This window comes from Canis lupus, chromosome 24 (genome assembly GCF_011100685.1).
Source record: "Canis lupus familiaris isolate Mischka breed German Shepherd chromosome 24, alternate assembly UU_Cfam_GSD_1.0, whole genome shotgun sequence".
Lineage (NCBI taxonomy): Eukaryota > Metazoa > Chordata > Mammalia > Carnivora > Canidae > Canis > Canis lupus.
This window is the reverse complement of record NC_049245.1, coordinates 21,235,380-21,258,374: the sequence shown is the minus strand read 5'-3', so window position 1 is coordinate 21,258,374 and position 22,995 is coordinate 21,235,380. Positions and strand designations below refer to the sequence as shown.

Sequence of the window (22,995 nt, the reverse complement as noted above, 5' to 3'; positions counted from 1 at the left end):
TAACTCAATTGCTGTCAGAATCTCAAGTAAGATCTTTTGTAGATATACATAAGACTATTCTACAATTTTTATTGAAAGGCAAAGGAACTGGTATAGATAAAAAAAAGGTTAAAAAGAATAAAGCAGGAAGAATCACTGCACTATTTCAAGACATTATATAGCTATAATAATCAAGAGTGTGTTGTTTTGGCAGAGGAATAGACACATAATCAATGGAATATAATACAAAGTCAAGTATGGGCAACTAATTTTTGACAGATATGCCAAGGCAATTCAATGGAGGAAGGATAGTATTTTCAATAAATTGTTACTGCAAAAATTGAATATCCACAGTAAAAAAAACATTCATCTCAAACTGAACTCCATAACTTATACAAAAATTAACCAAAGTGGATTTGGCAATCATTCAGATGGAGCAGAGGATACTCTACTGGAAGTCAAAAGCTAATTGGTCTAAAATATCTTTATGTACCATTCTGCTATCACTGGTGTGTATTTGTAGTACTGGTGTATATTTATAGAGGAGAAGTAATTGGCCCCATCTAGGGTTAAGGAGAAAAATTTCCTTTGGGAGTTGTTACTTCCCATCAGACCCTACACTTCCTCAGGATTATAATTCATTTCACGAAGCCTCAGTTTCCTTTAATAATTTCTAGAACAGAGTATTTTGTCATGCACACTCAGTGGTGCAAGTTAATGGTTTGGTGATCTGGATGGCATGGCATTCTCCCATCTCTGGTTCGTCACCCATGATAGGCAAGTAAAGGTGACTATTTATACTCCTAGCTGGGCAAACTGCTCTGGATTCCTTGGGACACAGAGCTTCCTCTCTGCCAGAAGCCATGAATCTCCTGATGTTGACTTTCATTATATGTGGGTCCCTAAATCTGGTGACCAAAGGTAATGGGACCCTAAAATGTAGAGATAATGGAACTAGGATGAAGTACTGACCTTGAGCTTTCAGGTGTCTTGACAGGAAAAGAGGGACAGGAAAAGCCTTGGGCCAATAAAAAGGCGAGAAATGCTCTCATGGCAACTCCACGTCCCCAACACTCTTAAGACTCTTTTGGAGGCACCTATCATGCTGGGGTATCTTCTGAGACATTTCTCCAAAGGCAAGAATTTCCTCAACCCTCTGAGCAGCGCTTTCTGTCTCTCACTAACCAGTGTTAACCAGTGAAATAGTAAGCTCCTGGTATTAGATCAACAAGAATGAGCTTATTCCTGATTTTTAGTAATGCTACTTTGAGAAATTATCTACTTTTTATTGAAAAATAGTACTTGTAATTGATACAAAGTATCAAACGCTTGATAGGTTTACATGAGTTTAAGGGAAAATACTCTCTTAACCCTAGAATAACATTTCTTCAATTTTCCTTTCAGAATCCCTCAATCAATCATACCAATTACTTGTAGGATACTACACACACACACACACACACATATATATATACATTAGATTTTTTAAAACTCAACGTAAATGAACCATGTGGATTCTTCTCTAAGATACTACCTGTCTTAGAGATTTCTTATCAATATAGAAATTTACTTATTATTATTAAAAGATGCATAGAACTTATAGAGGATAGGTGAATTTGATTATGAACTATTTGCCAACATTTTGAAAGGTTTTTAAATAATAAAGAAATAAACAAAGAGTTTTGTTCTGTTCCTCTTCCTCAAATTCCTTGGATACCACGTAAATAAAAATGTGTAGCCTACTTTAAATTTTCTATTATGTTATTAGTATTTTCCCATATATTAAATATTTTCCAACAACTGAATTTTCAATAATTACATAAAATTTCAATGAATGGATGCTCTGCAAATTATTCAATTTGATAATTGGACATTTATGTCATTATTTTTGCTAAGTGCATTTATGTTATACACATGAGTTATATTCTATATAACTGTTCTTAGGTATAAATCAATTTTTTTACATGAAAGATAGTATTTAAAGATATCATTGTTTCTATATCATTCAGTATAAAGAAGTCAAACTTCAGATATGTATTTATTGTGTATTTTTAATTTTTCTACAAATTGCGTAGCTATGACTATTTTTTCCTTTTTTGGGGGTAGTTTTTTTGGGGGGGTAGTTTTTATTCCTGTTGATTTGTAGATTTTCCCTTATAGGTTCTATTTTGAAATATAACTCTTTAATGTATTTGGGTTTATTCTGTATTTTCGAATGAGACACCATCTGGTGGTTTTGTAAAGTAACTTTTGCCAACCCAAGCTATCCATCAATGTCAATAGCTATATTTAAGTTGATGGTTTCTGATTCTGCATCTGGTATGTATTAGAGAGATGGATAATGTTTTGGCAAATGGCTTATGTGTCTGAAATAATACAGTTGTTATTCATATTTTTTAGGTTCATGATTTTGAGATATTAGTGATGGAGGGCACACGTTTTAACAGCATAATTCCAGACTGGAGAGCTTTGAAAAAAATGACTGCTATCATTCGAAACAAAAATACATTCAATTATAGATTATTCCCAATTGCCATCATTGCATTGCTTGAGCCACATTCTTAAAATTCTCTTTCATATTTTTTTTTAATTTTTATTTATTTATGATAGTCACACACAGAGAGAGAGAGAGGCAGAGACACAGGGAGAGGGAGAAGCAGGCTCCATGCACCGGGAGCCCGATGTGGGATTCGATCCCGGGTCTCCAGGATCGCGCCCCGGGCCAAAGGCAGGCGCCAAACCGCTGCGCCACCCAGGGATCCCCTCTTTCATATTTTTAGCGGTGACATCTATATCTATCAAGAAATCTCCTTCAAATTATGTCCAGAGTCAACTGATCTCACCACCTCCACTCCTACCACTCTGATTCAAGTCACTACCATTTGTCACCTCCTACTGCTATAGGCTCCTCACAGTGATCTGTCCTTCTACACTTGCCTCCTGCAATCTGCCATCAAGACAGCAGACAGCATGATTCACTCCCTCTGGAAGTCAGATTATGTACCTCTTCTGCTCAGACTCTGCAATGGCTCCCTCTTCACTCATAACAATAACCAGGGTCCCAAGAGCAGCACACCTGCTCTCCATGATCTGTCCCTTATGACCTCTCTCACCTCATCTTCTCCTATTCTAGTCTTTGCTCATCTCAGTAGAGCCACATTGGTTTTGATGCTCTTCCTCAAGCATGCCTGGCTTGCTTAACCCAGCGTTCTGTTTCCTCTGCTTAGACTGCACTTGCCCCAGGTACTAGTGTGGTTAATTCCTATACTCTTTTAAGTCATTGTTTAATTGTCACCTTCTTTCAAGCCCTATGATAACTGCTGTTTAAGAAGGTGCAATCTAGGGGTGTCTGGGCAGCACAGTCAGTTAAGCATCTAATTATTGGTTTTGGCTCAGATCATGATCTCAGGGTCATGAGATCAAGACCTGCCTTGGGTTCTGCACTCAGTAGAGTCTGCTTGAGATTCTCCCTCTCCCTCTGCCCCTCCTGCCTATATTCTCTCTCTCTCTCTTAAGTAAGTAAGTAAGTAAGTAAGTAAGTAAGTAAGTAAGTAAGTAAGTAAATCTTTAACCAAGAAAGAAAAGAAAGAAGAAGGGAGGGAGGGAAGGAAAGAAGGAAAGAAAGAAAGAAACTGCAATCTGCCCACATGACACTCCAAATAGATTCTCTCTCTTTTTATTTTTTTTTATTTTTTTATTTTTTTTTATTTTATTTTATTATTATTTTTTTTTTTTTTAGATTCTCTCTTATTTCTGCAAACCACTTATCACCTTCTCACATATAAGACAATTTACTTGTTTTTCATTGTCTGTCTTACCCTGGTGGAAAGTAAGATCCATGTGACTTTGTCTGCTTAGTTCACAAATGTACTTTAAGGGCCTAGAATGAAGTCTGTACCATAGTTAGGGGCGCAAACTTTGTTGAATGAGGAGCTGCCAAGAACAGATATTCTGGAGGAAAAGAAAAATTGAGAAATAATCTTTGTAGAAGTAAGGAAGGAAGAAGTGGTATCTTGAATGAAAAAAGTGGAATGTCTACATTTGAAACTTACAGAAAATTCTAACATGAGCAAAGTAAATTTAAGCCAGTAAATAGTAAGAGAATCAATCATTAAAGAAGTGGAATAAACTTCTTGGCCCAGGGGAGGCAATAGAAGACAAATTATTGTGAGCTTTATATATGTCAACCCATGAAAGGTGCTTTTTTATACATTATCAAATTAAATCCAGAAAAGATTGTTTTGAGAATTACTTCCCCTTTCTAATATATACCAGGCTACCCCCTAATATAGAACCTTTGCTCTAGCTGCATTCTCTGCTTAGAATACACTAGCCTTTTACTTTGCAGGCAATTTTCTGAGAAAGATGATCATGTTTGCTTTCTTGATAAATGATCATACAATGGAGCAAGCTAGTTTCATTTTACATTCATATCTATATCCTACAAATGAATTATCACATTGCTTAGAAATCCTACTGTATTTCTTTTGTGAGCTCATCTTTCCTCTTTCCTAGACAGCTATTTGGTACTGACCTTTCTTTCTCTTTAATTCTCCTGCTCTGCTTCTCTATGTGCTTCTCCCTCCCAGCCTATGACTTTATCCCACATGTCAAGATTTTAAAAATTCAAAGAGTCACATGAAAAGATGCCTCACATCACCAATCATCAGGGAAATGCAAATCAAAACCATAATATCACCTTACACCTGTCAGAATGGCTAAAATTAAAAAGACAAATAAGCCTTGGTGAGGATGTGGAGAAAAAGGAACCCTTGTGCACTGTTGATAGGAATGTATATTAGGCAGAAACTTGGAAAACAGTATGGAGGTTCCTCAAAAGATTAAAAATAGAAACACCATATGCTTTAATAATTCTACTTCTGAGTATTTACCCAAAGAAAATGAAAACACTAATATGAAAAGATATATGCACCCCATGTTTATTGTAGCATTCTTCACAATAGCCAAGATATGGAAGCAACCCAAGTGTCCAATAATAGACAAATAGATAAGAAAGATGTGATACGTATACGTTATATATATATTATATATATATATAATATTATGCAGCCATTAAAAAGGACAAGATTATGCCATTCACAACAACATAGATGAGAGGGTATTTTGCTAAGTGAAATAAGTCAGACTGAGAAACACAAGTACTATATTACTTCACTCATATGTGGAATCTAAAAAAAATGAATAAACAAATAGCAAAAAATTAAAATAGAACTTTTTCTTTTTACTATGATCAACATTCATACCAATATGCCTTTGCATTCATCTTCTCCTTCCCTCTTGACATAACTAAGGATGTGTGCCTTCTGTGTTTCAATCTGCCCAATGTGATTTGGATCCTTGACAACTGTGAAGGACTATGCCCCTCCATTGTCTCATTTCCCTATTCTACATTAATTTTTCCCTTTCTACTGGTTTCTAAAGTGCCTTCAAACATGCTCTGTTATTTCCCATTCTTCAAAACATGCCTGAAAAATGCTCACTTGGCTTTGTATTATCCTCCAAGAATCTTTCTATTTCTCTGCTCTTCCTTACACTAAACTTTGTAAGAGTTTTGTCTCCAGGTGCTACTTTGACTTTTCTCATTCACATTTCACCAACTTCACTTTTGTTACTTTTTTCCCTACCACTGTGAAACTTCTCCTCTCATGTTTACCAGTGACAATCATCATATTAAACACAGTGGACACTTCTGCCCTTATCTTACTCAACTGTTCAGCAGTATTTGCCTACAAATGTCCACTCACTGCCTTAAGAAACACCTTTCCTCTCTTGCATAATCTAGTCATATCTGATGCAACTTTCCTTGGACCCTTTTGGCATTTACATTTTCATGCACATGAGCCTGTAATTGGCAGTTATCCTCAAAGCATGGTTGATTGTATGTGAAATACCCCTGTACAGAGCAATTCAGAAACAAGAAGGAATTATGAGCTCACTCTGAGCTCATTTCATTCATGATCATCTATCAACTATTGCCTGGGTAGGTGGCAGATAAATACTGTAGCTCCTTTCATTCTCAAGGATAATTCTGAGGCTTGTTTCATACACTGGCTGCCAGAGTTTCCCACAGGATTATGCTCTAGTCAACCACAGTGGTAACTAATTGCTTAACTCACCTTTTTGGCTCTCTCTTTTTAAACTTCAAGTTTTTATTTAAATTCCAGTTAGTTATCAAATATTGTAAGGTTGGTTTCAGGCACAGAATTTAGTGATCCATCACTTACATATAACACCCAGTGCTAATCACAAGGGCCCTCCTTAATATCCATCATCAATTTAGCCCTTCCCCTGCCCACCGCCCTCCATCAACTCTCAGTTTGTTCTTTATACTTAAGAGTATCTTATGGTTTGCCTCCCACTTTCTCTCCCTTTTCCCCCCATTCCTTTATGTTCATCTGTTTTGTTTCTTGATTTCCACATATGAGTGAAACTGTATGCTATTTGTCTTTCTCTGACTGACTTATTTCACTTAACATAATACATTCTAGCTCCATCCAGGTTGCTGCAACAGGCAAGATTTCATTCTTTTTGATGACTGAGTAATATTTCATTGTATATAGATAAATCTCAACTTCTTTATCCATTCATCAGTTGGTGGACGTTTGGCTCTTTGGCTATTGTTGACAATGTTGCTATAAACATTGGGGTACATGTGCTCCTTCAAATCAGTATTTTTGTATCTATCTTTTGGGTAAATATCTAGTAGTACAATTGCTGTGTCATAAGATAGTTTTATTTTTAGCTTTTTGAGGAGCTTCCCTAATGTTTTCCAGAGTGACTCTACCAGTTTGCATTCCCACCAACAGTGTAACAGGGTTCCCTCTTCTCCACATCCTTACCAACATTTGTTGTTTCCTGAGTCATTAATTTTACCCATTTTGACCATGTGAGTTGGTATCTCATTGTGGTTTTGATTTGTATTTTGCTGATGCTGAGTGATGCTGAGCATTTTTTCCATGTGTCTGTTGGCCATTTGTATGTCTTCTGTATGTCTTCTGGATTTTTTGGTTTTGGGGTGTTGAATTCTTTATAGATTTTGGATACTAGCTCTTGATCTGATAAGACATTTGCAAATATCTTCTCCCATTCAGTAGTTTTGGTGACTGTTTCTTTTGCTAAGTAAAGGCTTTTTATCTTGATAAAGTCCCAATAGTTCATTTTTGCTTTTGTTTCTCTTGCCTCTGGAGATGTGTCTAGCAAGAAGTTGCTCCAGCTGAGGTCAAAGAGGTTGCTGCTGTGTTCTCTCTAGCATTTTGATGGATTCCTGTCTCACATTTAGATCTTTCATCCATTTTGAGTTTAGTTTTGTGTATGGTGTAAAACAGTGGTCAAGTTTCCTTCTTCCACATGTGGACGTCCAATTTTCCCAACAACATTTGTTGAAGAGACTGTCTTTTCTCTACTGGATATTCCTTCTTGCTTTGTTGAAGATTAGTTGGCCATAGAGTTGAGGGTCCATTTCTGGGCTTTCTCTTCTGTTCCATTGATCTATGTATCTGTTTTTGTGCCAGTACCATACTTTCTTGGTGATAGCAGCTTTGTAATATAGTTTAAAGTACTGAACTGTGATGTCTACAGCTTTGCTTTGCTTTTTCAACATTACTTTGACTATTCGGGGTCTTTTCTGGTTCCATACAAATTTTAGGATTGTTTGTTTCACCTCTATGAAAAATGCTGATGGCATTTTGATAGGCATTGCATTAGATTGTTTTGGGTAGTGTAGATTGTTTTGGGTAGTATAGACATTTTCACAATATTTGTTCTTCTAATCCATGAGCATGGAAAGATTTTCCATTTCTTTGCATCTTCCTCAATTCCTTGCTTAAGTGTTCTATAGTTTTCAGAGTACAGATACCTTACCTCTTAGTTTAGGTTTATTCCTAAATACCTTATAATTTTTAAGGTGCAATTGAAATGGGATCTATTCCTTGGTTTCTTTTTCTTCTGCCTTATTATTAGTGTATAGAATTGCAACTGATTTCTCTGCATTGGTTTTATATCCTGCAGCTTTGCTGTATTCCTGTATTCTTCTAGTAATTTTTTGCTGGAGTCTGGGTTTACTACATGGAGTATCATGTTACCTGCAAAGAGTAAAAGTTTGACTCTTTTGCTAATTTGGATGCCTTTCCTTTCTTTTTGTTGTCTGATTGCTGAGGCAGGACTTCCAGTACTATGTTGAATAATGACATCCCTGTTTTGTTCATGACCTTATGGGAAGGTCTATCAGTTTTCCCCATTGATAATATTCACTGTGGGTTTTTCATATATGGCTTTTATGAAATTGAGGTATGTTCCCACTATCCCTACATGGTGGAGAGTTTTTATCAAGAAAGGATGCTGTATTTTGTCAAATGTTTTTTCTGCATCCATTGAGAGGATCATATGGTTCTTGTCCTTCTTTTATTAATGTGGTAAATCACATTGATTGATTTGTGGATGTTGAACCAACCTTGCAGCCCAGGAATAAATCTCACTTGGTCATGGTGAATAATCCTTTTAATGTACGGTTGGATCCTATTAGTATCTTGGTGAGAATTTTGCATCCATGTTCATCAGGGATATTGGTCTGTAATTTTCCTTTTTAGTGGGGTCTTTGTCTGGTTTGGGGATCAAGGTAATACTCTCTTCATAGAATGAGTTTGGAAGTTTTCCTTCCATTTCTTTTTTTTAAAACAATTTAAGAAGAATAGGTATTAGTTCTTCTTTAAATGTTTGGTAGAATTCTTCTGGGAAGCCATCCAACCCTGGACTCTTGTTTTTTGGGAGATTTTTGGTTACTGATTTAATTTCTTTGCTGGTTATGGGTCTGTTCAAATTTTCTATTTCTTCCTATTTCAGTTTTGGTAGTTTATACATTTCTAGAAATGCATTCATTTCTTCCAGATTGCCTAATTTGTTGGCATATAATTGCTCATGATATTCTGTTGTAAATGTTTGTATTTCTTCAGTGTTGGTTGTGATCTCTCCTCTTTCATTCATGATTTTATTTATGGATCCTTTCTCTTCTCTTTTTGATAAGTCTGGCTAGGGCTTTATCTAGCTTATTAATTCTTTTTTTTTTAAGATTTTATTTATTTATTTATTCATGAGAGACAGAGAGAGAGAGGCAGAGACACAGGCAGAGGGAGAAGCAGGCTCCATGTAGGGAGCCTGACGTGGGACTCGATCCTGGCTCTCCAGGATCAGGCCCTGGACCCAAGGCGGCACTAAACTGGGGAGCCACCTGGGCTGCCTTGTTCTTTTATTTCTAACAGTACGGGGTTCTCTAGTGTCTTCTATGCTTTTTTCAAGTCCAGATAGTATCCTTATAATTGTTGCTCTAAATTCTAGTTCAGACATCTTACTTATATCCATATTGATTACATAAATCCCCGGCATGAGTACCACCTGTTCTTTCTTTTTGTGGTGAATTTCCCTATCTTGTCATTAAGTCCAGAAAAGAACAGAAGAAAGAGAGAAAAGAGACTACAATACCACCAACAAAAGCAGAAAGAAAAAAAAAAACAAACAGAAGAAAACAAAAACAAAACAAAATAAGAAAAAAAAAACAAAAAACAAAAAATAAAACAAAACAAAATACTAGATCCTGGTTGTATTTTGGTATGCTTGTTAAAAGACACTAGATCCCAAAATAGTAAACAAAGAAAAACTCATATATATACAAAATAAAGTAAAATAAAATACAATGAACAGAAACCAAAAATAAATATAACATCTATATAAAATAAAACTTAAAAAAGAATTTTAAAAAGCATTGAAAAATAAGACAATATCTGAAAAATCCCCTGAAAGAATAGAGTGAAGAGAAAAGAAAAAAACACGAATGCTATATAGTATTTTCCCCAAGAGCTGAAGCCTTGCAGTTCTCTATCTATGATCAATAAACTTGGCACTAGCCAGTTGTTCCTGCAGTCTTTTTGAGGAGGGGCCTGACACACTGATTCTCAGGTGCCTTTGCACTTATGGAAATGTGCCTCCCTTGCCAGGGAGCCGGGCTCAGAGTAAGCAGCTCCAGATTGCACTAGGTGGCACTGTTTTGCTCCCTGAAGGCTTTCAACACTGATGGCAGGTGATGACTGTGCAACTCCCCACTCTCTAGCCCCAGAGCTGAAAGCTTGCATCCTCCACTCCAGTGAGCCCTCACAGAACAGCAGTCAATTACTTTTGTCTCCCTCTTTTCCCTCCAAACTCTGTGTTCACCCAGCCTGTGACAGAGTGTTTTTATTCAGGCACATGACTGAGTTTCAAGTCTCCAAATTTTTTGGACTCCTGTGGTGTGGACCCATGCTCTTCCTGGGGCAGAGGGGGCAGGGAGAGGGAAGGGAAGGGATCTCACAGTCTCACAGAGCTTCTAGCTTTTGCTGGGCCCCTGCCAGGAGAGCAGTCCCATGACCATATAGCAGCTCACAGTTTAGGGCCACATGGAGCAGAAAGCTGGCGCCTAGACTCGCTGTTTTCAGCCAACTTCCCTACCAGGTGCCTCAGAACTGCCATATTCAGGCACAGCCATTTTTAAGTGACCCCAGGGATCCTGAGACCATGCTGTCCCACCTGGGATTCCTCCCTGCTTTGCCACCTCAGCACCTTTAAGCCAAGGACATCACCCTTGAGTTCAAAAAGTTCTGATTTTGCATTATGCTGCTTAAAATACTTTGCAGGAGCCTCCCGTCGCCCTATCTTCTGATACATGGCCTCAGATTCACCTCTCTGAATCTCTTACCTTCCAGAAGTGATCACTTTTACATTTATAAAATTGCGTTTCTTTTCTCAGATCTCGGATTTCACAGGTGTTCAAAATTATTTGCTAACTACTAGCTGAATTCCAAGGAGCAGATGAACTTAGGGTCCCCTACTCCTCTGCCATCGTAACTCTCCCACCGAGCATATTTTTTTAAATTTCAGCCTGACAATTTTTTAGTTCCTTTATCTCTGCAGTAAGGGATTTTCTAGTGTCTTCTATACAATTCTCTAGCCCAGCTAGTATCCTTAAGATTGTTTAAAAATCTGATTCAGGCAAATTGGATCTGTTTTTATTAGATCCTTGGCCGTGACCTCTTCTTGTTCTTTCTTTTGGAGTGAATTCCTCCATCTAGCATTTTCTCAAGGTCACTGTCCTTTTGTGTGTTAGGAAAGCCTGTTGCATTTCTTGCTCCTGAGAGTAATGGCTGTATTAAGAAGAGGTCCTAGGGACGCCTGGGTGGCTGAGTGGTTGAGCATCTGCCTTCTGCTCAGGGTGTGATCCTGGGGTCCTGGGATCAAGTCCCCTATCAGGCTCCCTGCAGGGAGCCTGATTATCCCTCTGCCTGTGTCTCTGCCTCTGTCTGTGTGTCTCTCATCAATAAACAAACATTTTTAAAAATCTTCAAATAAAGAAGTCCCCTGTCCAGGGGCTTCAGGAATGTTCTGAGTGTGCACACTGCTATTGGGTTTTGCCTGCTTCTTCCCTCAGGTTAGTCCTCTGTGGAGTTTCTCACCGCCTGCAGTGGGGAGCCTTTGGACCTTGTCCACTGTGTGGCAAGTTTTTAGCTAGGTGTGTCTAGCTAGGCTAGCTCCTGTTTCCCCTAGAGCTGAAGATTTGCAGCACTCTATGATCAGTAGACTTGGTGTGCGCCAGGGGTTTGTGCTGATCTGGGGGCAAGCTTGCTGCGTTGCTTCTCAGACCCACTTGCCCTAGTACAGATGTACCTGCAGGGCACGCAGATGTGGGGCTTGGTGTAAGTGGCTCCAGTCTCCACTGAGGGACACTGTGTCGCTCACTGAAGTCAGTCTGCGCTGATGGACTAGAGGAAAAATGGCATGGGCCTGCTCTCTCATCCCTGGAGAGGGGAGTTTGTTCCTGCCACTGTTCAGGAAGGCCTCAGGAAAGAGTGAGTCATCTCCCCTCTGGCGTCCCAGGCTTCCACCAAGACCTCGCCTTCACCCTGTCTGTGTCCCTATCTGGTGGCACAGTGCTCCAGTGTTTTATCTCAGGTGCGCAGCTGGGTTTCAGAACTCCAGATCTCAGGGATCCGGTGTGGTGTGGACCTATGCGGATCCTCTAGGGGAGGGTCTTGCTGCACGTGGCTGGTGCCCGTCGCTCTACTACACAGGGGCTCGGGTTTGTGGTACCTTCAGCAGGTGCTTCTGTTGCTGTGCTAATTAAGAGGGCTGCTCCGTAGCGCCCGCCTTCTCCTTCCTCCCCAGAGAGGCAGTGCCACCTCTCCCAAATGCACTCCAAGGAGGGAAACGGTCTCTCCAGTGCCATCCAGAGGTTCCTAAAACCACGCTGTCCGCTGCCGGCCTCTGCCCTCCTTTCCCACCAGAGCACCCCTAAGCCTGGCAGGCACGACCCTCTGCAATGGCACGGATTTCTAAAACTTCAGACTTTGAGCTCCACTGCTTTGAAAAACTTATGATAATCAGCCCCTCTCCTTTTCCCAGTCAATGGTTTGGGAGAAGCATTTTTCTCGTGCAATCCCCTCTGCACTGCTTTCTTTTTTTTCTCTCCCCCTGTTTCTCTCTCCTCTCTCCACGCAGGGCTTCCTCCCCTTTGGAACAACCACAGATCTTTTCTCCCTCAATCAACTCTCCTACCTTCCTCAAAGTGGCTGTTTCTCTCCCTCTAGATGTGCGGTTTGTTCTCTCAGTCCTCAGATCGATTTCTTGGGTGTTCAGAATGATTTGGTATTCATCTAGTTGTCTTCCTGGGATGAGGCAAGCGTAGAGTCCCCCTACTACTCCACCATTTTAACTCCTCCTAGCTCTTTTTGTACTTTCTAACTTCCCTAACTATCCCATTTCCAAACTGATTTTGGAGGGAGGAAAATGTCTCTCCATTCACTTATTATACTCAAAATATTCCCCAAGGTCTGCTTTGGGAGAAACTAATCTAGTTCTCCAGTGTCCCATTCTCCTGTTTTGTTCTGACTTACATGGTTGTTCCTTTTGTGCCTTTTTGTTCTATTTGAGCTCTCAATATTGACACTCACCCGAATCTTGGCCCTCTTTTATCCCATGTTATTCCAACTCATTATACTTTATCCATTACTGTAGTTTTAGATATCTGTGAGTGAAGATTCCAAAATTTACATCTAGAGTCCAAACTTGTCTACTGAGATCCTACAAGTATATTTCATTGCCTTCTTAACATCCTAGGTATATGATATGTTATATGCCCTGAAGCAAATATTTGAGCCTGCCTCTTTCTCTTCCTTCCAAATCTTATTTTTTTTTTAAGATTTTATTTATTTATTCACGAAAAACAGAGTGAGAGGCAGAGAAAGAAGCAGTTTCCTTGCAGGGAGCCTGATGCAGGACTCGATCCCGGAACCCCGGGATCATGCCCTGAGTCAAAGACAGCCGCTCAACCGCTGAGCCACCCAAACGTCCCCAAATCTTGTTCTTTTCTCAGTTTATTATTCTGTGAAGTGAGCACCACTAATCTCAACAGAACTGTAGTAATGCACTTTGATTTCTTTATCTTCTGATCTTATACCCAATGGATGGCTTAAATCTGTCCTCTTCTTTCCACAGGTCTTGAAGCCCCAGTTCTAGTCCCATTATGTCAAGCCAAGGCTTCTAACATGCCTTCCTGATTCTATTCTTTCTTTTCCCTAATCTAATTTCCAAATAAAATCCAAACTAACCATTTAAATCATGAATTAGGTCACACTCTGTTTTGAAATAAAAATGCTTAAAAATGGCCTAACTTGACTGGGGGGTAGCATTGCCACTTCAAGCTCATTTCATCTCTTTCTCCTTTGCTCTTTGCACATTATACTTCAGACTCATCAGCCTTCTCTAGATATCTTCTCCAAATACACAATGCAGTTTCTCAGCAGTGGGACTGAGCATTCACTGGTCTTTCCATGAAACAATCTCTGCCTCCTGTGTACCTAGCTAGCTCCTTCCATCCTTCTTGCCTTGGCTTAAATATCAGCTCTATGTTGGTCTCCCTCTCTATATATCTCTCTCTCTTCCTCCTGCTCTTCCCTTCTTCTGCTTTCCTTCTCTCTCCCCCGCCCCCCATTTCCTTGATGGCATATCACACAGTATTTAATATACAGTTTCAGTTTTCTTTCCTGTCTCCCAATAGCTTATAGTATTGATCATATTACTTTAGATGGGAGTAGTAATAGTTGTCAAAATTTTGAATTAATGCTTACCATATTGTTGCTAGAGTTAAAAACTTGATCTACTCATTTATTCCCTGCAGCTGGCTGGGAAACTGAAAGATGTTGGAAGGATAATATAGGACACTGCAGAAAACGATGCTTTCATGTTGAGAGGTACAAGCTTCTTTGTATGAACAAGCTAATATGCTGCATTCCTATAAAAGATGATCATGGATACACAAAAATGCCACCACGTCTTGAACCCATTAAAGAAGAGATAACTACTGATGTCAGTACTTGGGATTTTTTGTTGAATTCCCCTGTATCTTGGTTAAATGATGAGTTCACAGATGAATCAAGCAATACCAGAGAAAGAAGAAGAATTGAGACCTAACAAGTTTCTTCCTAAGCTTTGGCCCATCCTCTTGAGACCACTAACAGTACAACTAATTACCATTTCATCTGGGTATGAGACACTAGAAATAAGCACTGGGAATAATATCCAGGGAACTCATTCTATTGATGTTATTTCACCAGAGACAATTCTATTAGGAATTGGATGGCATGCATATGGACATAATTCTACTGCCAAGATATGCGCTAAGGTTTACCCTAGAAATGTGTAAAGGGCAGTGCATAGAAGCCACAAGGGTTCCCTTTATTGGGCTGATATTCCTTATTTGTCTTCCTGTGATGTATTAAAATATAGTGGTTTCAAGAGAACATTTGTGTGTCTGTGTATTTTTCCATCCATACCAAAAAAAAAAACCCAAAAACAAAAACAAAATTAAAACCACAGCTTGGAGCTGCTTTTATGGTTGAGACAAGGATTTTGACTTTATTAATGCCTGAACCACTACTATCATATACAGAGGAATCTATGAAGGTACAGAAAAAGTTCCAAATAAGTCCTCCCTTTACCACACTCACATTCCTCCCTCCCTTTTATTATAAGTTAAGAGTTGAAATCCCTATCTGTATCTTTAGGTCAACTTTTGTATAAGGCTTCAACTAGAAACTAACCCAATTATAGTTAGAAACCACCTCATTCTCCAAAATATCGACTTAATTAGATACAGATGATAGTTAGAAACTACCTCATTCTGCACAAATACTGATTTAACTAAATAGAGGTGAAAGTGGGACTTGCCTTGAGAGCATCATATGAAATTAAAAGCTGCATCACAAATTCTACTCATCTTTCCAATATTCTTTTCAATGAACAGTCCAATTTCCCACTATAGTGATCTCACATCATGCTTCTCCAGATCTTTATCTTGTCCACAAATGCTTATTGTATGTAGGGTTTCTAAACTTTGTGTGCCTACATACATATGAGGAATGATGCTTGTATGGTGACTGATGAGTCAGCAAGTTAATTCTTTGATATCACAGAGAAGCAGTTATTAACTACAAAGTTGATTAATTATTAATGTATTGAATTAAATCTGGGGTGCTACTGAAAGTCACAGTCTCAAGTGCCTAAATGTCTCAGAATCAAGAAGGCTTTTTCCTCTCTTTTTATTTTATCTAAGTCAACTTGCCAGTGACTATGACAGCAGTTTGAATATTGGATCACTGACTTTTCAAGGAATCTTTATTCCAATAAAGGTCTTCCCCCCGTTAGGCTGACAAATCATCTTAGTTTGGGACTGAGAGTTTCCACAGATCACCAGAATTAGTGCCAATATTAAGAAAGTCTTTAGCAAAGTGGAACAAATTGATCACCTTTTCTCTGCCTAAATTGCTCTTCTCTATTTCTTTGCATAGCTGACACCTCATCACACAGGTCATGTGTTGACTCTTCACAGAGGCATCCTTTCAGTATGAAGCCGTCCCTCGACCACCAGTCTGCCTCAGCCTAGACTACTCTTTTTCTATATCTTTGCTTCAAATATCACCTCCTTAGAAACAATTCTTGGCCACGAGACTGCTCCTCACTGTTCCGCACTATTTTCTTCTTATCACTTAAGCCACTTGAAATTATTTTGTATATTTCTTCATTGTCCTACTGAATTATTGAGTTATTTACTTATTTATGGACTGTCATTACAACCATAATGTCCATATAGTCCTAACACCTTGATCTTTTTCATGCCTGTGTCCCAAGGTGCTAGACCAGTGCCTAGCACATGGCAAATGCTCAATAAAAACTTGAGAATATATGGTTCATCAATCATCTCAATAGATATTAGAAGGTCACACAATATGATTGGTAGTCTTCAAACTGGGATACCAGCTACAAAAAGGTTTTCCAAGGTGTGCACATTGAGAATTTAAGGGAATCAATTTTTAGACCCTCAATTTCTGAATGTCTTATCATGCTCAGAGCGTTCTTAACAAGCTCTTCTTTTCACATCCACTTCCTCAATTTCTCTTCTCCTACTCTGAAAAGAAAATGTACCTCTCACATGTCCTTTATCTCACAATCATGGGTTGCCCAGAGTGGACAAATCTCCAGGTGTCAAATCAGTGGATAATTTAAATATTGGTGCTGGTGTTCATAAGTGAGTAATCATAGACTTTGGGTAACAAATCTTTTGGAAATCCAAGTGATTGAAAATTTTTTGTTTACCAAAACAATGACATCAGGAAGAATCAAACTAATGGTGGATAAAGCTTTGAAATTAAGCTTTTTTGAAGCTTAATAATAGCTTACTAAGGAACTTTTGGTGTATAACTTGTAAAGAGTTGAAACACCTGTGTGATCAATCTATCTATCTATCATCTATCTGATGCCTAATCTTCCAACTTTCTCATCTATACCTATTGATGTGAATTAGTTCTTTTAGTGTTTACATTTTTCAAAATAAAAATTGGGGAAAAGTTAATGCTGATATTCATCTCATTCCAGTAACAAGTAATATTTATCTATGTATTCATAAACTAATAGAAAGAAAGCACTATCTATTTACTAAATATATATACACTGAAACAAAAAGTTATCTTTGTTAATAGTTATTTTTTGTCTGATAATACACTTATGCATCCTTAAGCAATTTTGTCCCAAATATTGAAATCATGACTCAATCTTGAATATGTTGTTAAAGATTTAGAGTTTTATGTTCATGGAGATTTTATAATAAGTTACAATATATATCCATGTTTTGTTATTAAGAAATATGATATAATGATCAATAATGAACTTTCAAACATAAAACTATATTACATTAAGATTTAATTTTGTGAGGAGGTTGGAATAAAAACTTAAATTCATGGAATAAAAGTTTAAAGAGGAGGGATGCCTGGGCAGCTCTGCAGTTGAGCATCTGCCTTCAGCTCAGGATGTGATTCTGGAGTTCTGGGATCGAGTCCCACATCGGGCTCCTGCATGGAGTTTGCTTCTCCTTCTGCCTATGTCTCTGCCTCTCTCTGTGTCTCATGAATAAATAAATAAAATCTTTTAAAAGAAATTTTAAAGAGGAAACAATGATGTAATGTTTCTAGTTCTTTTAAAAAGCTTCTTTACATTTTTATTAAATGAATAATTGTTATGTATTCAGATTGAACTTAAAAATTAAATTATAATTTTTACAGGTAAGTTTTTATAATACATAAGTAATCATATCTTTTTATTATATACATTTATGATGAAATATTTTATTTTTCAGTTTTAAATTGTGTTAGGAAAACCACACCCTCAAAATTCTTTAAGAAAATAAAATATAACCATTTTTCATTTTGATGAAGTTAACATTTAACTTTTTTGATTTTGGTGTCATATCTAGGAAATTATTGCCTAACTCAAGGTCATGAAGTTTTGTGTATTCTTCTGAGGATTTTATAGTTTTAGCTCTTACATTGAACTATTTAGTCCATTTTAATTTACTTTTTGAACAATGTCTGTTAGGTCCATTTGGTGTAAGGCATGGTTCAACTCCAATTTTTAAAATTGATTTTCTATCTCAGTGACCTATCTGTTGCTGAAAATGGAGTATGGAAGTGTCCTATTCTTGTAATCTTGTCTATTTTTTCTCTCTGATGTGTTAGCATTTGTTTAATTATATATTTAGGTGCTCCAATGTTGGTTGTATATATATTTATGAGTGTATATCTTCTTGATGTATTGGTATCTTTATCATTATATAATGACCTTCTGTGTCTCTTGTTACCATTTTTTGCTTATAGCCTACACTCACACTTTCCTTTGGTTTCCACTTGCATGAAATATCTTCTTTCATCCCTTCATTTTGAACATATGTGTGTTCTTAAAGCCAAAATGGGTCTCTTTTTGGCAGCATATAGTTAGGTCTGGTTTTATTTTGTTTTTTATTTTTTATTTTTTTAAACTTTTAGTTTTTTTTTTTTTTTACTTTTTTTTTAATTTATGATAGTCACAGAGAGAGAGAGAGAGAGAGAGAGAGAGAGAGAGAGAGAGGCAGAGCAGAGACACAGGCAGAGGGAGAAGCAGGCTCCATGCACCGGGAGCCCGACGTGGAATTCGATCCCCCGGTCTCCAGGATCACGCCCTGGGCCAAAGGCAGGCGCCAAACCGCTGCGCCACCCAGGGATCCCTTATTTTGTTTTTTAAATAACCATTTAGCCCCTTTGTGCCTTTTAATTGGTGAATTAAATCCATTTATCTTAAGAATAATTATTGATATGTAAAAAACTTATTACTGCCATATTACTGATTGCTTTCTGGTTGTTTTGTATTTCCATTGTTCCTTTTTTCCTTTGTTTCTGACTATTCTTGTAAATTGCTGATTTTCCATGGCTGAATGCTCTGTTCTCCCCCTTACCTCTCCTTTTTTTTTTTAATCTTTCATGAACCTACTTTAGATGTTTGTCTTGTGGTTATCTTGAGGCTTACATAAAACATCTCACAGATAAAACAGTCCATTTTATGCTGACCGCAACTTAATCTGCATTCACCTATAAGGATCCTCGCTTTTTCTCCTCCCCTTTTATATTTCTGATGTCATAATTTACCTCTTTTGGGGATCCCTGGGTGGCTCAGCAGTTTAGCGCCGGCCTTCGGCCCAGGGCGCGATCCTGGAGTCTCGGGATGGAGTCCCACATCGGGCTCCCTGCATGGAGCCTGCTTCTCCCTCTGCCTGTGTCTCCGCCTCTCTCTCTCTCTGTACTCTCATGAATAAATAAATAAAATCCTTAAAAAAAAATTGACCTCTTTTATGCTGTGAATTCATTAACAAATTATAGTAACCATCGGGCTCCCTGCATGGAGCCTGCTTCTCCCTTTGTGTCTCTGCCTCTGTGTGTGTGTGTGTGTGTTTCTCATGAGTAAATAAATAAAATCTTTAAAGAAAAAAACAAATTATAGTTAACTATAGTTATTTTTTGTATATTTTTTATTGGAGTTCAATTTGCCAACAGCATAACACCCAGTGTTCATCCCGTCAAGTGCCCCCCTCAGTGCCCATCATCCAGTCACCCCCACCCCCCACCCACCTCCCTTTCCACCATCCCTTGTTCGTTTCCCAGAGTTAGGAGTCTCTCATGGTCTGTCTCCCTCACTAATATTTCCCACTCATTTTCTCTCCTTTCCCCTTTATTCCCTTTTACTATCTTTTATGTTCCCCAAATGAATGAGACCATATGTTTGTCTTCCTCCTACTGACTTGCTTCACTCAGCATAATACCCTCCAGTTCCATCCATGTCCAAGCAAATGGTGGGTATTTGTCATTTCTAACGGCTGAGTAATATTCCATTGTATACATAAACCACATCTTCATTCATCTTTCGATGGACACCCAGGCTCCTTCCACAGTTTGGCTATTGCGGACATGGCTACTATGAACATTAGGGTGCAGGTGTCCCGGCTTTTCACTGCATCTGTATCTTTGGGGTAAATCCCCAGCAGTGCAATTGCTGGGTCGTAAGGCAGTTATATTTTTAACTCTTTGAGGAAACTCCACACAGTTTTCCAGAGTGGCTGCACCAGTTCACATTCCCACCAACGGTGCAAGAGGGTTTCCCTTTCTCCACATCCTCTCCAACATTTGTTGTTTCCTGTCTTATTAATTTTGCCCATTCTCACTGGTATGAGGTGGTATCTCTTTGTGGTTTTGATCTGTATTTCCCTGATGGCAATGATGCAGAACATTTTCTCATGCGTTTGTTGGCCATGTCTTTGTCTTCCTCTTCAGTGAAATTTCTGTTCATATCTTTTGCCCATTTCATGATTGAATTGTTTGTTTCTTTGCTGTTGAGTTTAATAAGTTCTTTATTAAGAACTTATTAGTTCTTACATACTTATTAGTTCTAGATCTTGAATACTAGCCCTTTATCTGAAAGATCATTTGCAAATATCTTCTCCCATTCTGTAGGTTGTCTTTTAGTTTTGTTGACTGTTTCTTTTGCTGTGCAGAAGGTTTTATCTTGATTAAGTCCCGATAATACATTTTACTTTTATTTCCCTTGCCTTCATAGATGTATCTTGCAAGAAGTTGCTGTGGCCAAGTTCAAAAAGGATGTTGCCTGTGTTCTCTTACAGGATTTTGTTTTGTTTTGTTTTGTTTTTTTAATTTTTATTTATTTATGATAGTCACAGAGAGAGAGAGAGGCAGAGACACAGGCAGAGGGAGAAGCAGGCTCCATGCAGGGAGCCCGATGTGGGATTCGATCCCGGGTCTCCAGGATCGCGCCCTGGGCCAAAGGCAGGCACCAAACCGCTGCGCCACCCAGGGATCCCCACACTGTCTTGATGATCACAGCTTTGTAGTACAATTGGAAATCCAGCATTGTGATGCCCCCAGCTCTGGTTTTCTTTCTCAATATTCCCCTGGCTATTCAGGGTCTTTTCTGATTCCACACAAATCTTAAGATGATTTGTTCCAACTCTCTGAAGAAATTCCATGGTATTTGGATAGGGATTGCATTGAACGTGTAAATTTCCCTGGGTAGCATAGACGTTTTCACAATATTTATTCTTCCAATCCATGAGGATGAACTATTTTTCCATCTCTTTGTGTCTTCCTCAATTTCTTTCAGAAGTGTTCTGTAGTTTTTAGGGTATAGATCTTTTACCTCTTTGGTTAGGTTTATTCCTAGGTATTTTATGCTTTTGGGTGCAATTGTAAATAGGATTGACTCCTTAATTTCTCTTTCTTCGGTCTCATTGTTAGTGTATAGAAATGCCACTGACTTCTGGGCATTGATTTTGTATTCTGCCACACTGCCGAATTGCTGTATGAGTTCTAGCAATCTTGGGGTGGAGTCTCTTGGGTTTTCTATGTACAGTATCATGTCATCTGCAAAGAGGGAGAGTTTGACTTCTTCTTTGTCAATTTGAATGCCTTTTCTTTCTTTTGTTGCCTGATTGCTGAGGCTAGGACTTCTAGTACTATGTTGAAAAGCAGTGGTGAGACAGAACATCCCTGTGGTGTTCCTGATCTTAGAGGAAAGGCTCCCAGCATTTCCCCATTGAGAATGATATTTGCTGTGGGCTTCTCGTAGATGGCTTTTAAGGTGCTGAGGAATGTTCCCTCTATCCCTACACTCTGAAGAGTTTTGATCAGGAATGGAAGCTCTATTTTGTCAAATGCTTCCTCTGCATCTATTGAGAGGATCATATGGTTCTTGTTTTTTATCTTGTTCATATGATCTGTCACGTTGATTGCTTTATGAGTGTTGAACCAGCCTTGCATCTCGGGAAAAAATATCACTTGGTTATGGTGAATAATCTTCTTAATGTACTGTTCCATCCTATTGGCTAGTATCTTGTTGAGAATTTTTACATCTGTTTTCATCAGGGATATTGGTCTATAATTCTCCTTTTTGGCAGGGTCTTTGTCTGGTTTTGAAATTAAGGTGATGCTGGCCTCATAGAACGAGTTTGGGAGAATTCCATCCCTTTCTATCTTTCAGAACAGCTTTAGTAGAATAGGTATGGTTTCTTCTTTAAACATTTGATAGAATTCCCCTGGGAAGCCATCAAGCCCTGGCCTTTGTTATCTTGGGAGGTTTTTGATGATTGCTTCAATTTTCTCGCTGGTTATTGGCCTACTCAGGTTTTCCAATTCTTCCTGTTCCAGTTTTGGTTGTTTGTGGTTTTCCAGAAATGCATCCATTTCTTCTAGATTGCCTAATTTATTGGCATATAGCTGCTCATAATAAGTTTTTAAAATCATTTGCATTTCCTTGGTATTGGTGGTGATCTCTCCTTTTTCATTCATGATTTTATTAATTAGAGTCTGTTCTCTTTTGTTTTTAATAAGGCTGGCTAATGGTTTATCTGTCTTATTAATTCTTTCAAAGAACCAATCCCTGGTTTTGTTGATCTGTTCTACAGTTCTTCTGGTCTCTGTTTCATTGAGTTCTGCTCGGATATTTATTAACTCTCTTCTTCTGCTGGGTGTAGGCTTTATTTGCTGTTCTTTCTCCAGTTCCTTTAGCTGCAAGGTTAGCTTGTGTATTTGAGTTTTTTCCAGTTTTTTGAGGGACGCTTGTATTGCGATGTATTTCCCTCTCAGGACTGCTTTTGCTGTATCCCAAAGATTTTGAACGGTTGTATCTTCATTCTCATTAGTTTCCATGAATCTTTTAAATTCTTCTCTAATTTCCTGGTTGACCCACTCATCTTTTAGCAGGATGGTCTTTTAACCTCCACGTATTTGAATTTCTTCCAAATTTCTTCTTGTGATTGAGTTCTAGTTTCAAAGCATTTTGGTCTGAAAATATGCAGGGGACAATCCCAATCTTTTGGTATCGGTTAAGACCTGATTTGTGACCCAGTATGTGGTCTATTCTGGAAAAAGTTCCATGTGCACTTGAGAAGAATGTGTATTCAGCTGCGTTCAGATGTAAAGTTCTGTAAATATCTGTGAAATCTATCTGGTCCAGTGTATCATTTAAATCTCTTGTTTCATTGGAAATGTTGTGCTGAGAAGATCTGTCGTTTTCAGAAAGTGTCGTGTTGAAGTCTCCTAGTAAAAATTT

At 38.3% G+C, this 22,995-nt stretch overlaps 1 protein-coding gene across 1 annotated transcript; it reads left to right on the top strand.

The window, feature by feature from the left end:
- Positions 1-749: 749 nt before the first annotated feature.
- On the top strand, positions 750-14,816 carry DEFB125 (defensin beta 125). Its single transcript, XM_038571906.1, has 2 exons — positions 750-900; positions 14,195-14,816. The coding sequence occupies exons 1-2, from the start codon at positions 843-845 to the stop codon at positions 14,485-14,487; spliced, it is 351 nt and encodes a 116-aa protein (XP_038427834.1). The 5' UTR covers positions 750-842; the 3' UTR covers positions 14,488-14,816.
- The last annotated feature ends 8,179 nt before the right edge of the window (positions 14,817-22,995 follow it).